We start from the raw sequence: 18,448 nt of genomic DNA, 5'->3' as shown, positions 1-18,448 counted from the left end.
CACTATTTTAATGAATGCCTGTATAAATGGATATACTGTAACTTGAATGCTTCTTTTGTATTTTGTGAATCTCAGTATTTTGACATTTAAATTCAAGTCTGTTTTGTTCAGCCAGTTTTTAAGTATGATTTTCTTTTTTTGACTCTTTCCCTTTAAAGAAAGTATTGCCCAATCTTTGCCCCTCCCCAGTCTGCACTGTTTAGGAATGGAACAGATTACATCTGATATTAAACATATGGTAGTAGTTATGAGGGAGAAACAAAGAAAATCAGTTTTGCTTCAAATTCGCTCTTGCAATCAACCTCCTTTTTGTTTTCAAAGAAAAGAGAGTGTAATTTTATAACTTTAGTAGACCATACGGCATCTTAAATAACTCTTATAAATGCAGGCTTGTCGTGACTTAAAGCTGATCCACTCACCTTCTCCCTACAAATTGTTTACTATTATAAACATTAGTGGGTTTTTTTTCTTGCAAGCGCAGTATACAGTGAAAGAGAATTTCTCTTAATTGAAAAAAATTACCCATCAGTCTTGTTTAAGAGCACTTGTAACACATGCACACTGACAAACTCACATACATATAGTAAGTTTGATTGTATGCCTTAATAAATTCCCCCAAGCACATTGAAATGTCTTTAATGCTTAATACTTTTTGTTGTTGAAATTATATTGGTGCAAAAGTCAAAATGACCTATAGTATGTTATATACATAGAGGTCGTTGATACCCATGTTTTAGATTCTTTAACTAGGAGAGCTCAATGTGCCCACTACAATAACATTTTTATAATTTTTATCTAATTGTTAAAGTGTCCAATGATTTTTTAATCCATTCATTTTCTTGTAGTGATCCTGCTGCCAGTGTCCTTTGGGAGTCAATGTTAAACCTGAAGCACAAGGAGGGGGTAATGGAGGTCAGGAGACACCTAGTGGAGACTGCAAGTAAAGAGAATCTGCCCATTAAGATGACTCTAGGTATGAATTTTGAAATTATAAGACACAACAGCAAAGTTTTATTGCAGAATTTCATCACTAGTTTGATTACAGTTACAAGATATATACAGTTGATGTACTTCTCTTAGCAGAAAAAATATTTTGCAGGTTTGACATCCTTTGCATCTGTTGTACTTATGATGAGTTATTATATTAAAAAGTTCTGAACAGTGACAGCCTATTTCAGCACATATATGTTTATATAAATTTAAAACACTACACTTTACTCATTCATTTGATATATAGTAATACATTTCACATTTATACCTTATTTCAGTAAATTACAATATATAAGCTATATTATCTCTATATTGTTATAGCATTAAAGAGCAGTGTTATACTGTCTGACATTTATTTGTGCAAAAAGAAAAACAAGGTGACTCTATTCTTGTGAAAATAGAAACTGATTGTTAAATAACTTTTCTTTAAGAACAGTTAAGACTATTTGAAATACACTTCGTTGATGTTTGTTGTAATTAGTTATGTTGCCAATTACTTTGTTCCTAAATATTTTATTTTGTTAAATAATCCATTGCAAGTGCCGTACTCCTTTTACCACATGCTGAAAATTGTACTGTAAGTGAGAAATGCTAGTTACTTTATCTGGAAGAGAAACATTGCCATCTTCTGGTCTGTTAAAAGCCTTTTCATTTGTAGAAAGAAATGTGTTTGTATATGTGGCTTAAAAAGGAAATCAAAACCACATGTTAACATTTTGAGAGTGCGTTTGCTGTTCACAAAGAGATGTCCCATATTTTAGAAATCTATGAGTTTCTAATTTAGCTATTCTATGGCATATCTCCAGTAGATGTCAAAAGATTTATTTAAAAATAAGAGAATCATAGTTGAGGTGAGTCAGTGCCTTTCAAGAGGGTTGTCCCAGTTAGGAGCCATCCTGTCTCGCTCCCACAGTTGCTTTATCCCAAGTCCTTAAAAAATGTGTAAAGTTAACAAAAGCAATCGGTTTTATCAGTGAATTGCAGTATAATTTAAGGAAAACAAAACAGTGACTCTGAAGACTATATACTATGTCACAATAGCTTGGTATTTATTTGAATCTGATGCTCAAGGCCTTAAAGCTAGAACAGGCAAAAGAAGAAGTCTTAAAGAGGAAATAGCTTTTAAAGGACTGTCAGTTGTGTGGCCCTGTTGCATTTGTTTTTCATTGAAATAGTGACCTGACTAGCTGACTGTGTGTATAAGGGTCACTCGTACTAATATGTAGCAGGACGATGGAGGCTGTTGTTTGCACTTAGCTGTCTGTAGGGCAGTGTGCATTGGGATTTCTGTTAATATGGAACACTTTTTGGACTTTGTGACATTTCATCTCTCTTTAACTATTTATTAACACTGTAGCCTCTGAGGACAAATTATTAAACAAATGACAGAAAGCAGTTTCTTGTACAGAACAATTGGGATTTTTTTTGTATTTAGAGTCTGCTTGGCTGTCTGTGGGCATGAATTGGCTTCACTGACAGAGACCACAATGATTAAAACAACACCAGATGTAGGTTATGATTGTTCCACTCACTTAAATGTAATCCTGATATATCATAAAATACATGGATTTTTTCTTCCCTAGTTTATAACTCATATGCAGAGTTAGAGTTATTGAGGAGGAGAATAACTCTTTAAACTAACCACCCCACCCATCCATTTTCGAACCCACTTTTCTGAGCAGGGTTGTGGTGAAGCTGGACTCTATCTCAGCAAGCATTGGGCACAAGGCAGGAACAACTCTTGGACTAGGTGCCAGTCCATTGTAGGGTGAACACATTTGCTCAAAAACACACACTAGGGCTAATCTAGCAATGCAAATCAACCTAACCTACATATCTTTGGACTGTGGGAGGAAACTGGAGCATCTGAAGGAAACCCACACAGACATGTATAGAACATGCAAACTACATGGGGAGCACACGGAGTGTGAACCCCAGTCTCCTTGGCAGAAGGCAGCAGCGCTATTGCTGAGCTTTTTAAATATTTCTGCATATTTTTGCAATCATGATAAATACTGTAAATAGTTTTCCATGTGTATGTGTTGCTGTTAATTTCTTGTTCATTATATTAATATGTGTCTTTTTCTCATTAATGTTATGGCTTTCACAAAGGAAGGAGACTTTTTTAAGACCTGATGGAAAATTCAATCAGGAGATTAAAAAAGGTTAGGCTTGATGAAGAGAAGGGATGCACTTCCTTAAGGAAATAAAAAGGCAAGTGAAGAAAAGTAGGAAACAAAATGTGTGCTCAGAGAGAAAGTCAGAAATAAACAAAATAAAACTTCCTGAATGCACACAGATAGGATTTCTTCTGAACTATGATACATAATAGTCTCAACAATATAATAATAAAAATGTAAAATATCAAGAACTATGCATTGTTGTAAAAAAGCACAAATGCAAAGAACAAAAACAATAATAAGAATGCATTACATTTATAGCAATTGTTTTTCTTGTTCCCATTTGGGGGTGCCATTTTATTTGTTATGTGGGAATTAGCATGTTCTTTTATTGTTCATGTGTATAGCGTGACATATATAATATGCATGCAGTCATATTTAAGGTAATTAATTACAAATATGCTTGGCATCCAATGGCTGGAGATTTTGCTCTGAGTTAATTGGAGACAAAAGTAAGTCCAGTTTCACCATTTTTTTGGGTTAGTGCACAGACTGTGTGGATGGTGGTGGGTATGATCAAGATGTGCTGTACACGGTTGACCCTGGTGCTGGAATAAATGACTGTGTTATACAGGAAGGGCAACATTATTGGTATTGTAAGGCTGGAGCAGTCTGTCCACCAGATGCTGGAATATTGCTGGCACACCATATAGCCCAAAAGGTAGGAGCAATATTTCCAGTGTCCTTTAGGGGTGCTAAATGCAGTTTACTTTTAGCCAGCTCTGTCAGGGGAATCTTCCAGTATTCTTTCATCATGTCTAAGGTGGATAAATAGCATGTTCCTCTCAACTGCTCGTGAAGGTCATTAACTTGAGGGATAAGATAGGCATTGAAACAGGAGACAAGATTTAGCCAATGGAAATTTTGACAGAATCACCAACTATTGTCAGGCTTGGGGACTAGAACAATGGACCTCAGGCTGTGACTTTCTTCAATAATGCCCTGGTCTAGCATTCTTCTGAACTCCTACTCTACCTCTACCTCTGTTTGCTTCCGTTAGTCGATACGGGCTTTCCTGCAATTTGATCTCTGGTTTGCTGACAATGTTGTAAGCCCGAAGGATGATTTGCCTGGCATTTGTGTCCACAGCCTTCTGTACCGAGTTGATAGCTGCTCCTACTTTTGTGTCAGTCATAGGTGCTCTCTGTAATTGAGGGTTAAGATGTCATCCCTCTCCCTTCAGGGTTTTAACAAGTTCATGTGATACACTCGCACTGCGGACACTGGTTTTCTGTATCACGATGCAGTCCACCAGCCCCTTCCACTCCATTTTATCTCATACAGCCCCTGCCAGTGGAATAGGAGCTTGGTATTGGATGTGGGGACCAACACTATGACCCAATCCCCTGGATGAAAATCCTCTAAGCCTGTACTACGATTGTACTGCTGTGCCTGGGTTCATTGGGAGTCCTCTAAGTGTTCCTTTATGAAGGGGGGTACTTTGGCTAGTCACAATTGTGCTAGGTACTTGATTATGTGGAAGGGGGCTGTGACTCCTCCAACCAGCTTTTCTTTAGTAGATCATTCAGTTCCAAGGGACTGTCTTCTGCACATAGATCAAATGGTAAGAAGACTGTCAAGGCCTGAAGTACCTCCTTGTAAGAGTGAGCACAAGAGCCAGCAACTAATCCCACTCCCTCCCATCTTAATGCATTACTTTTCTCAAAATCTGTTTGAGCGTTTGGTTAAAAAGTGCAAAGTGTTTCCACAAATAGTTCAGAAGCAAAAAAAAAGATGCTTTCTAAAATCCCACTTCACTGCTTTTTGGCATGGCCAGTTAGTGTCCTGAAAACTGGAACTCTCTGAGCCTAATGATATACAATATACTGTATTTAGGTGTTGCTTGTTTGTGGCCATTGGTTGTAATTTCTTTGTGGTTTTTGTTCATCTGTGTCTTTTGTTGGAGGCATGGTGGCGCAATGGTTAGCATTGCTGCCTCACAGCTCAGGTCACATTTTTTGGCCAAAGTAATCTGTTTAGCATAGCTGGTAGATGCTTCTGTATCCCATGGGAATACATAGCTTTGTTAGTATTATATTTACTCACGGGAAAAATGAGCCAAACGTGTAAACTTTATTTAGCAAGAAAAAATGTTGTTATATGTAACAGAAACATGTAAATACCAGAACATCAAGATAATAACTGTTGGAAAGGTATGTCCACTGCTGTGCTGATGTAGATTTAGTACATATTCTTCCTATGATATGTTTTGAAACATTCAGCAACTCATAGCCCCATGTTGCAATCTGTACAGTACAGGCATGTTCCTTTGCATTTTCAGTAATTTTTTTCTGTTGCTTATACATGAGAGGGTATAATGTCAGTGCCTGATCAGTGTAATATTCCAACCCATTTAACAGAAAAGTGTGGTCAATAGTATCAAAAGCTGTGCTTACGTCTAGCAACATAGTGAATTTTTCCTCATCTGAAGTGCCACAAAACTCAAATACAGGCTTTAAATCAAAAACTAGGCCCAAGTGTTCCTGTGAGGCCTAGAAACAAAGATCATCTTGGTCCCACAGTTCAGAAGCAGGGCATGCAGAATGCACAAGCCAGAAATGAGCCAAGATTGAATTTAGTATGATGAAGACAGAGGGGAACTGTAAGAACACCTGGCCACAATAACAAAAAACAAATTTCTTACAATACATTCTGCAGTAACTAGGGGACTCTGCCCCCTGCTTGCTTCGCTCGCCAACCCTCAAGTTTGGTCCTGTGGAAATACAATTTAAAGTGTTTTTTTCATGGGAATTGTTACATATGCATTATGTTCACTTTTGATAATGCAACGTATCACTGGCCGTGAGTGAATATCGTTTCAATAAAAATAAGACTTTTCTGATAAAACAATCTACCTACGAAAGTGGGAATATCCAGAGCCGATGTAGCAGATGGCATTGTTCTCAAGAAGCTGCGGATTTCTGGGGGCTTAAGTCATTGTGGAGTGCTTGTCATTGTAAGTAATAAATCAGGCCAACCGATAGTTCGGGATATTGCCATTCCATCATGATATAACTGTTGCAATGCTCTTGGACTACCATGATATGATGATGGTAATATTACTGCAGTACCTATTTTGAATTTGTCTGAACTATTGTTATTTGAATTTTGAATGTGATCAATGAGACCTTGCATATGTTCTAATCTAAGTTTAGCTTGATTCGATTTAATAAAGAAAAGACGATTAGCTGTGACTTTTACATACGCATAAATAATATAATGTTATGATAGATGTTCAGATGATAGAAGTGGGTTAAATACATGGGAACGTATCTCTAATTTTGACCTGAAATATTGTGTGGGTGTTATTCGTTTTGCTGAATGCATTTGTTTCATATTGTACGACCATCCTGTTTCGCCATCTGGGAAAAGCAAAGGTAAAGTGTCGGCATGTGGCGGTGTATTTGACATAAATGATGAAGCATGCTTTTTCTTTGGATATACACGAATATCTACTCTGTCTTTGATAGCTCCGTCTTTCAAAAGTATTATCGCTGACAATTCGTCATATGTGGGTTTATTATAAATGCGACTGTGATCTTTCAGATTCATATAGACATCCAAGAAAATGTCTTTGTCCGTGTGTTGCTGGTAAATCTCGTGTACAGTGTGATATGTTTGGACATATAGATTTGCATCCATTATTGGCTGTATAATATCTATTACATCGGATCGTTTAGCTGTTTCAATTCTATGTTGCATGACCAAATTGTGTTTTTTTTTCGAAATGAAATTTGTCGTAGCTGTAATTGTTGTAGGAACACAGATTCTCACATAGCGTATGGTCCATTATTGTGTAAATCAATGTTTTGTGCATTGAATGATGCTAACACGAAATGATTATTGTAGACGTGTATATTTTGCCTGTAGAGTTTGTTGATTTCACTTTCACCAAACAACAAATCTTTTAATTCTTGCGGAAATGCCTCTTCTTTGGGAAGCAGCAGTACTTTTCCCTGATGACAACATGAAGTAGTCGATCTACAAGTCTCCGACTTAAACTTTAAAGCCTTACAATATCTACATACTTCCGACATACCACCTATGTCCATATATTCGATCTCTTTTTGCTGTCCCGTTATTTCACCTAGTAATAATTTCCGTTTGCGTAAATGCGATCTGTACTGTCTTGTTGTTGACACTTTTGAATACTGTCATATTTTTTAACTTGCTCTGCATGTGTAGCGTGCCAAGGTTTTTTGTGAGCCTTTCAAATTCCACTGCTGTCATAATCTGTAACCTCCTTTGCAAGTGTATGGCGCCAACGTTTTTGAACATGTTTATGAAGTTTTACTGTGTCTTTTTCTCTTTGTTTTTTTATTTCTGACCCTGTTTGGACCTGCAAGGTTTTCAATTCCACTTGTTCCCGGCTGATTATTACTTTCCTTGCCTAGGTCATCGTCTCACGGGAACATGCTTTCAGTGGATGTCAGTATGATGTGACTTGACCGTGTCGCAGGAAGTGAAAGTGTCTCTGCCTCTCTGAAGTGTCTCTCTGTCTCTCTTCAGAACATTACGTCTCGTTGCGAGATTTTTTTTTATAATAGAGAGATATTAAAATAGCAAAACAAACAAAAAAAATTGCTTACTGGAAAGGCAAGCTGAAAGTTAACAAAGTTTAATCTAAATCCAAAATTGAATTCCATAAACAACAGCAAAGTACATAAAACGCCTTAATCAAAAAATAAGAGCACTTATCAAGTTATAAAATTGAAAATCCAATATTCAAAGAGAGCTGAAAAAACAAAGGCATAAGTACTGAGATTTCCCTGGCTTTATGTACGGCTGGGGGCATTCACACAGAGGTAGTGTAAGGAAATTCTGCCCCATGACTCAACACTCTAAAGACTTGAAATGTAACAAATGATATTGACCAAATGTGAATCATATGCTCAATGTGGGTGTGTGTGTTTTTTCTTTGTACTGTATAATTCCACACCCTTGCTTAAACCTCAACAGAACTTTGCACACATATCCCACTTTGTAGACTACTTGGTAACCCAAACATTTGACATTGAGTGTGCTTTTGGGGGAGACTTTTCTTTTCTGCCACAGTGCATTTTAAGGACAGTGCCACCTGGTAGCTCATCTATGTCACTGAGATCCAGAGCAAGTGAAGCACCAGAAAAAGACTGAAGCTAGACTAGCGGACACAGGGATTAGGGCTTAAAATTATTTACTGGGGAATCGGGAAGTCAGGTGCTTTTGCTGTTATGAAATATGTACATAAATGTAAGTATACAAAAAAATTGTTAAAAATAATAAAATTCTAATGTGGTAGGAAAAACGTTTTGTAAACATAAATTGTAAAGGAATACACAAAGAACAATAAACAATAAAAAGACATAGAAAGAAAGAAAGAATGCTAGACAAGGTTTAGCCTCTGTGGATTTAGTTTCTGTTATACTGTGTTTTTGACATCTTGCCTACTTCGATCACCATAAATGGGAGTTAAACAAAAAAAAGTTAAAAATATAAGTGACACTGCTCATCAAAAATGGAAACAAAATCCAAAAGAAGTAGATAAAATATTTGGCCTTATATTGTAGGAACCACACAGCAATGTCATGCATTGTGAAGTGGGTGGTTATGTTGACAGGAACGAGTATTCTTATTTATATCATGACCATGGCCTTGAAAAACTTGCACAAAATAGGGCACTGACAATGAAATCTTGATCCAAAATGGTATCATAATGACATTAATGTCAACAGTAAAAATAAAAACAGTTATTTTAAATGTGAAATAAATTTGTACAAAAATCATCAAAATGGAGTCTTGAAGCTAAAAATCCAAGCATCGTAACAGCAGACTGTTTTATTTTGTACTAGGGGGCTCTGCCCCCTGCTCGCTTCGCTCGCCCATCCCTGGGTTTGGTTTACCTGATGTACAATTTAAAGAGATTGTTATTTTCATGGGAATTGTTACATATGCATTATTTTCACTTTTACTTTAAAACTTTTGTAAAAACAATATTTGTCCTTTATTTCTGGCCCCGGGCGTGGTTACATCTCTTTCTCACAGGACGTATAACTCTGCTCGCGTTGTGAAGCTGATGCGGCTGAACGCACGCTAAGGAGATGCCGTCGGATCATCTGTTGTCTTTCTGCTGTTGATGAGCTGCCTGTTCTGCTTGTCTCGCTGCCTGATCATTTCAAAGCCTGTACAGCAGCTGTCCTTATGCCACTTCGTGTCTCTGCCGCTCGCGTTGTGAAGGGGGAGAGGGAGGGTTGGGGAGGTTAGGGTGGCTGAACGCACACTAAGGAGAAGTGGTTGGATCATTTGCTGGCTTTCTGCTGCTGGCAAGCTGCATGTTTTGCTTGTCATTTGTTGTTGTTTTAAGAGCTGGGAGAACATGAAGCATGTCTGCCAAAAGCAATCCAACAACTGCTTAGGTTAGATGTCCGTGGACTTGTTTTAAATGATGCCTCACTGCCTTGTCTCGCGTGACATTGTAAAAACAATACTTGTCCTTTATTTCCGGCCCCGAGCATGGTTAAATCTCTTTCTCGCTGGCCGTATAACGCTGGTCGCGTTGTGAAGGAGGGACAGCTAAATGCATGCTAAGGAGTTGCCGTCAGATCATCTGTTGTCTTTCTGCTGCTGTTGCTTCTGTCGCGCTGCCCATCGATCATTTTAAAGCCTGTATAGCAGCTGTCCTTTTGCCACTTTGCGTCTCTGCCGCTCGCGTTGTGAGGGGGGTTTGGGGGGGTTTGGGGTGGCTGAACACACGCAAGGAGAAGTGGTTGGATCATCTGCTGGGTTTCTGCTGCTGGTGAGCTGCGTGTTTTGCTTGTCACTTGTCGTTGTTTTAAGAGCTGGGAGCAAGTTAAAGTGTCTCTCACGGGTCTTCAGATTGTCTTCGGAGAAGATCACGTCTCATCTCCCTAGTCTCCCTCCCATCCCAAAGATTTTTTTTTATAATAGAGAGATATGTTTGATATATGTATTACCTTGTTTACTACTGTTAGTTATATTCTGTAAAAGTTTACTTTGAGTCCGTATTAGTGTTTTTTTAAGTTGGAGTTTTATTAGGATTTAATTAGTAGAATTGACTTTCACCAAATGTAGTATAATTTTTCATATTAGCAAGTACAGTACCAGATGCCTATCTTTAAATGGAAATTCAAGTCCTTTCAACTTTGAATCTTAATGTATTTTCATTAAAATAAAGAAGTATGATCATATATTCATTATAATAGATAAGGGACATAGTCACAATGCTTTTTGTGGCGAATCACTTACCAATTGTAAGCTCATAAGTGTATGACAGGTACTTTTTGTAATATGAATCCAGGTTCTTTACTTCAGTGAGATTCAATAGCAGGTTCAGCATTTATCCTACAATGTTAGAAGATAGACATATATCATTACTTCTTAATAGTTCTTGTTTACATTACATTACATTCCCCCTGGTTTTCCATTGTGTGAAGTTTGCAGTTTTACCTGCCTGGCCTTTCATTTGAGTACTCTGCTTTTCCACCCATATACCTACCAATGTGTGTTAAGTTCACTGGTTATTCTAAATTGGGCTTGATTGATGGCATTTATGAGATCTCTAATGGACAACAACTTATTCAAGCTTCATCCCTGCCCTGCTTCATGTGCTGCTGGGATAGGCTTTAGCCCCCATGATGCTCACCTGAATTATGTGTGTTTAATATTGTTGTGTTGTGTTAAATCAATTGTGGCTCATTGAGCTATAACAATAAATGAGGCCTTCTTAATTTAGTAAAATATTTGTGCTATTAATGAGGAACATAAGTGAGAATTTTATTTACAATAAAAATTCACATTAGATTTGCAAGATTTTTTATGCCTGTGTTCTGCGCATTACCTTTTATTATCTGAAATGTAACTAATTAGTAAATGAGTAGGTCAGCACTTTTTTCTAAATTGCTTGATACTTAGTTTAACTGAGATCAAAAGTCATGCTTTTCTATATGTTTAAGTCTAACTGCATGTACAGTTAGGTCCATAAATATTTGGACAGAGACAACTTTTTTCTAATTTTGGTTCTGTACATTACCACAATGAATTTTAAATGAAACAACTCAGATGCAGTTGAAGTGCAGACTTTCAGCTTTAATTCAGTGGGGTGAACAAAACGATTGCATAAAAATGTGAGGCAACTAAAGCATTTTTTTTAACACAATCCCTTCATTTCAGAGGCTCAAAAGTACTGTAATTGGACAATTGACTCAAAGGCTATTTCATGGGCAGGTGTGGGCAAGTCCATTGTTATGTCATTATCAATTAAGCAGATAAAAGGCCTGGAGTTGATTTGAGGTGGGTGCTTTCATGTGAAAGATTTTGCTGTGAACCGACAACTTGCAGTCAAAGGAGCTCTCCATGCAGGTGAAAGAAGCTAACCTTAAGCTGCAAAAACAGAAAAAACTCATCCGAGAAATTGCTACAATATTATGAGTGGCAAAATCTACAGTTTGGTACATCCTGAGAAAGAAAGCAAGCACTGGTGAACTCAGCAACGCAAAAAAACGTGGACGTCCACGGAAGACAACAGTGGTGGATGATCGCAGAATCATTTCCGTGGTGAAGAGAAACCCCTTCACAACAACCAACCAAATGAACAACACTCTCCAGGGGGTAGGCGTATCGATATTCAAGTCTACCATAAAGAGAAGACTGCATGAAAGTAAATACAGAGGGTGCACTGCAAGGTGCAAGCCACTCATAAACCTCAAGAATAGAAAGGCTAGATTGGACTTTGCTAAAGAACATCTAAAAAAGCCAGCCCAGTTCTGAAAAAACATTCTTTGGACAGATGAAACCAAGATCAACCTCTACCAGAATGATGGCAAGAAAAAGTATGGAGAAGGCGTGGAACAGCTGATTATCCAAAGCATACCACATCATCTGTAAAACACGGTGGAGGCAGTGTGATAGCTTGGGCGTGCATGGCTGCCAGTGGCACTGGGACACTAGTGTTTATTGATGATGTGACACAGGACAGAAGCAGCTGAATGAATTCTGAGGTGTTCAGGGACATACTGTCTGCTCAAATCCACCTAAATGCAGTCAAATTGATTGGGCGGTGTTTCATGATACAGATGGACAATGACCCAAAACATACAGCCAAAGCAACTCAGGAGTTTATTAAAGCAAAGAAGTAGAAAATTCTTGAATGACCAAGTCAGTCACCTGATCTTAACCCAATTGAGCATGCATTTCACTTGTTGAAGACTAAACTTCAGACAGAAAGGCCCACAAACAAACAGCAACTGAAAGCCGCTGCAGTAAAGGCCTGGCAAAGCATTAAAAAGGAGGAAACCCAGCATCTGGTGATGTCCATGAGTTCAAGACTTTGGGCTGTCATTGTCAGCAAAGGGTTTTCAACCAAGTATTAGAAATTAACATTTTATTTCCAGTTATTTAATTTGTCCAATTACTTTTGAGCCCCTGAAATGAATGGATTGTGTTCAAAAAATGCTTTAGTTGCCTCACATTTTTATGCAATCGTTTTGTTCACCCACTGAATTAAAGCTGAAAGTCTGCACTTCAATTGCATTTGAGTTGTTTCATTTAAAATTCATTGTGGTCATGTACAGAACCAAAATTAGAAAAAAGTTGTCTCTGTCCAAATATTTATGGACCTAACTGTATTTAAGTAAAATTTTCATGCTACTATAAATTAAAAATTAGAAAGCTATAATAATGATGAAATAGTGGACCTCTTTTTCCTGCATCTTGCATTAAGGCAGAAATAAATTATACAAGGCATTCTAAGGCCAAAGGAAAGAAAAGAAAGTACATCACCGTCAATACCACCCTCTAGGACTGAATTAAATGTAGCAAGAACCATATTGGCTAAAATAACCAAACGAAGAGATGACAACAACAGAAAAGTCATCTTTGTGCAACAAATATTTTTTTGCAATTTAGAGGCACGTTCTCTTTGTAAGTTTGTAAATATGTATGTATAGTTTATTTCTAATCCCGAACAAGGTAATTCACTAATGTAAAAAGAAAAAACACACACAATTTTAATTAGGAAAAAAAACTATATCCAGTAAAATTTGGTTCTTATTTTAGTGAACATTTTTGGCTCATTTGTTTATCGGTGAAGTAACGTTTACATGTACTTTTCATGTCAGTGTGAGTTTTTCCTCTAGTTACTAATGTATGATCCATCTCCAGTATTTCTACAGAAGTGCACTTTAGGTTAATAGGCTATCCTAGATTATAGCCCTGTGTGGTTGTGCATCAGTGTGCCACACAATAAACTGTCCTCCCATCAGGGACTAGTTTTTGCCTTGCATTCAATTCTTCCCTTGAAAATGACTGGCCCCTGCAACCATAAACCAAGAGACTACTGTTTATTTCTATGTTATTTATATATAAATTTACTGTTCTGGATAATGCCTTTCTGTTCTGGACAGAATGTTTTGTTGTGGTCAGAGCCACTGCCTCACAGCTCCATAGGACTTCTTCTTTTGGCTACTCCCATTAGGGGTTGCCACAGCGGATCATCTTCTTCCATATCTTTCTGTCCTCTGCATCTTGCTCAGATACACCCCATCACCTGCATTTCCTCTCTCACCACGTCCATAAACCTTTGCTTAGGCCTTCCTCTTTTCCTTTTCCCTGGCAGCTCTATCCTTAGCATCCTTCTCCCAATATACCCAGCATCTCTCCTTTGCACATGTCCAAACCAACGCAATCTCGCCTCTCTGACTTTGTCTCCCAACTGTCCAACTTGAGCTGACCCTCTAATGTACTCATTTCTAATCATACCCATCCTCGTCACACATCACGTCACACAGCATCTTTAACTCTGCTACCTCCAGGTCTGTCTCCTGCTTTCTGGTCAGTGCCACCGTCTCTAACCCATATAACATAGCTGGTCTCACTACTGTCCTGTAGACCTTCGCTTTTCTCTTGCTGATACCCGTCTGTCACAAATTACTCCTGACACTTTTCTCCACCCATTCCACCCTGCCTGCACTCTCTTTTTCACCTCTCTTCCACAATCCCCATTACTCTGTACTGTTGATCCCAAGTATTTAAACTCATCCACCTCGCCAACTCTACTCCCTGCATCCTCACCATTCCACTGACCTCCCTCTCATTTACACACATGTATTCTGTCTTGTTCCTACTGACCTTCATTCCTCTCCTCTCTAGAGCATATCTCCACCTCTCTAGGGTCTCCTCAACCTGCTCCCTGCTATCGCTACAGATCACAATGTCATCAGCAAACATCATAGTCCACAGGGACTCCTGTCTAATCTCGTCTGTCAACCTGTCCATCACCATTGCAAATAAGAAAGGGCTCAGAGCCGATCCCTTGTGTAATACCACCTCCAACTTGAATGCATCCGTCACTCCTACCGCAGACCTCACCACTGTCACACTTATCCTGTACAACTCTTACGTACTTCTCTGCCACTCCCAACTTCCTCATACAATACCACAGCTCCTCTCGAGGCACCCTGTCATATGCTTTCTCCAGGTCCACAAAGACACAATGCAACTCCTTCTGGCCTTCTCTAAACTTCTCCATCAACATCCTCAGAGCAAACCTTGCATCTGTGGAGCTCTTTCTTGGCATGAAACCATATTGCTGCTCACTAATCATCACCTCTATTCTTAACCTAGCTTCCACTACTCTTTTCCATAACTTCATGCTGTGGCTCATCAATTTTATTCCCTTGTAGTTACTGCAGTCCTGCACATCCCCCTTATTTTAAAATAACGGCACCAGTACACTTCTCTCCACTCCTCAGGCATCCTCTCACTTTCCAAGATTCCATTAAACAATCTGGTTAGAAACTCCACTGCCATCTCTCCTAAACACCTCCATTGTGCCATAGGTATGTCATCTGCACCAACGGCCTTTCCATTTTTCATCCTCTTCATAGCTGTCCTTACTTCCTCTTTGCTAATCCGTTGCACTTCCTGATTCACTATCTCCACATCATCCAACCACTTCTCTCTCTCGTCCTCTTCATTCATCAGCCTCTCAAAGTACTCTTTCCATCTGCTCAACACACTCTCCTTGCTTGTGAGTATGTTTCCATCTTTATCCTTTATCACCCTAACCTGCTGCACATCTTTCTCACCTCGGTCCCTCTGTCTAGCCAATCGGTACAGGTCCTTTTCTCCCTCCTTAGTGTCCAACCTCTCATACAACTCATCATACGCCTTTTCTTTAGCCTTCACCACCTCTTTCTTCACCTTGCGCCTTATCTCCTTGTACTCTTGTCTACTTTCTGCATCTCTCTGACTATCCCACTTCTTCTTTGCCATCTTCTTCCTCTGTATACTCTCCTGTATTTCCTCATTTCACCACCAGGTTTCCTTTTCCTCCTTCCTCTTTCCAGATGTCACGCCAAGCACCCTTCTTGCTGTCACCCTTACTACATCTGCTGTAGTTTCCCAGCTGTTTGGTAACTCTTCACTGCCACCCAGTGCCTGTCTCACCTCCTCCCTAAACTTAACCTTGCAGTGTTCCTTTTTCAACTTCCACCATTTGATTCTTGGCTCTGCCCTCACTCTCTTCCTCTTCTTGATCTCCAACGTCATCCTACAGACCACCATCCTATGCTGCTTAACTACACTTTCCCCTGCCACCACTTTGCAGTATTCAATCTCCTTCAGATCAACTCTTCTACATAGGATGTAATCTACCTGTGTGCATCTTCCACCACTCTTGCATGTAACCCTATGTTCCTCCCTGTTCTTAAAATACGTATTCACCACAGCGATGTCCATCCTTTTGGCAAAATCCACCATCCTCTGACCTTCTTCATTCCTCTCCTTGACACCATACCTATTGTCACGGATGAGCGGGGACACTGGACGCCTGGACAGTCCCCGAGTTGGACGATACTTCTCCTCGGCCACGAGATGGCAGCCGTCCGGGCCTAATTGGGGGCCACAGGAATGGAGCCAGGACACTCACCACTGTGAGAAGACGTGGCCACCGCCAGGGGGCGCCCGGACAGTTAGGGAGTCCTGGATGGCAGCACTTCCGCCACACCAGGAAGTGCTGCCGGAAGTAATCCCAAGGGCACCTGGTCTGCTTCCAGATGCTCTCATGACACTTTCGCCACACCAGGAAGGGATGTCAGGGGGAGCACCTGGGGCTCATCCGGGTCATAATAAAAGGGACTGCCTCCCTCCACTAGGAGAGCCAGAGTTGGGAGGAAGAAGACGAAGCTTGTGAGGAGGGCGAGAGGAGGTTGAAGGTGAAAGAGAAGAAGAAGAGAAAGAAGAAGAAGAAGAGAGAGAGAGAGAGAGGAGGTCGAAGGTGAGAAGAGAAGAAGAGAGAAAGAGAAAGAGAAGAAGAAAGAGTTGAAGGAAGGCATTGTGGTGCAAAGAGGAAATAAAGAAGTGTGTTTTGGACATTCTGGTGTCTGTCTGTCTGTGTCTGGGGGTATGCTTTCCACACTATCCATCACCTCCTCGTCTCCACTGTTCCCTTCACCAACATGTCCATTGAAATCCACTCCAATCACCACTTTCTGTCCCTTGGGTACATTGTTCATGACTTCATCCAACTCACTCCAACAATCTTCTTTCTCACCCATTGCACACCCAACTTGTGGTGCATATGCACTAACAACATTCATCATCACACCTCCAATTTCCAGCTTCATAATCATTACTCTGCCTGACACTCTTTTCACCTCCAAAACACCCTTGACATATTGTTCCTTCAGAATAACTCCTGCCCCATTTCTCCTTCTATCCACACCATGATAGAACAATTTGAATCCACCTCCGATCCACCTGGCCTTACTCCCCTTCCATTTAGTCTCTTGCATGCACAATATATCAACCTTCCTTCTCTCTATCATATCTGCTAACTCTCTCCCCTTACCAGTCATACTGCTAACATTCAAAGTTCCTACCCTCAGTTCTACTCTCTTTGCTTTTCTCCTGCTTCCGGACACGTCTCCCCACTCTTCTTCTCCTTCTCCTTCTTCTTCTTCGGCCAACGGAAGCCCAATTTCTGGCAGCACACTGTTGGCTAACAGTACTGGTGGCAGTTGTTGTTAACCCGGGGCTCGACCAATCCGGTATGGAAATTTGTATTGTTGTCCGCATATTGATTTGGCAAAATTTTACACCGGATGCCCTTCCTGACGTAACCCTCCCCATTTATCCGGGCTTGGGACCAGCACGAAGAAACACACTGGTTTGTGCATCCCCTCTGGCTAGGTTTCACAGCTGCTTAGGACATAGTTTACATATTTACCTGCTCATTTATTCTGTGTGAATTATTCTTTTGGTAGTCCAATTTTCTTGCCATATGCCAAAGATATGCAAACATGTTTACTTGTCAAAACTAAAATTAACCCAGCATCATTGAGTATTTATTTGCCACCCCATCAAGGTGTCATGAAACTATATTTGTTATTGCTGGAAATTAATTTTATGCAGTTTGACATGTCAATAATGTATTTCTGTGTGTAAAATATTTTTATTTTAATTCTGGCAATGCCATTTTGTTTTTTGCTTGTTTTTCCTCATCACCATTTTTTTTTTATTCCCTGCATGGGTGCTGCCATATTGTTTACTGTTGCTATTGTGGCACTCGGCTCGGGGTAGTACCCAGCCAGGACGCCCAGGAGGACCGGAGGAGGGCTTCTGCCTCCTCCAGACCACGAGGGGGTGAACGCCCTGGTTGCTTTGGGGGCCACGGGTACAGAGCTTTGAAGCTCAACCCCGTAGGGGCCCATGGTCACCGCCAGGGGGCACCCGGATGCCTTGGCAGCTCTGGACCTCAGCACTTCCGCCACACCCGGAAGTGCTGGGGGGAAGAGAAGCAGGGACACCCGGAGTGCTTCCGGAGATGCAGCCGGGACTTCCGCCAAACTGGGGAGTGTCGGTGGAAGATTGCCGGGAAACACCTGGAGCACATCCGGGTGCTTATAAAAGGGGCCGCCTCCCTTCATTCAAGGCTGGAGTCGGGTGAGGAGAAGGATGAGGTCTGGAGGAGAGGCAAGGAGGTGGCCTGAAGAGAGTGAAAGGCATTGAGTAGAGGGCCTGGACTGAGGGTGATTGGTGCTGCAGCATTGGGTTGTGCTTCACAGACTTGTACATAATAGTTGTAAATAGACGTGTGTTGGGTGCAAACATCATGTCTACCTGTCTGTGTCCAGGGCTCGTTCCACACTATGTCAAATGATGCATTATGACATCACACTCTGGTAAATAAAAATTTCACAGTACTCTGTACACATGACAAAATTAATATTCCTACCACTACTACTACTGCTACTTTTAGTAGGAACATTTACTGTATTTTG

The 18,448-nt window shown here is 40.1% G+C and overlaps 1 protein-coding gene across 1 annotated transcript in view; it reads left to right on the top strand.

Moving 5' to 3' along the window:
- Positions 1-18,448, top strand: part of scfd2 (sec1 family domain containing 2) — a 651,507-nt gene that overhangs the window by 96,122 nt on the left and 536,937 nt on the right. The window contains 1 exon segment of the mRNA XM_028802220.2: positions 846-973. Coding sequence (XP_028658053.2) covers positions 846-973 — 128 coding nt within the window.

The sequence above is a fragment of the Erpetoichthys calabaricus genome, chromosome 5 (assembly GCF_900747795.2).
Source record: "Erpetoichthys calabaricus chromosome 5, fErpCal1.3, whole genome shotgun sequence".
NCBI lineage: Eukaryota > Metazoa > Chordata > Cladistia > Polypteriformes > Polypteridae > Erpetoichthys > Erpetoichthys calabaricus.
This window is presented reverse-complemented; position numbering and strand designations above follow the sequence as displayed.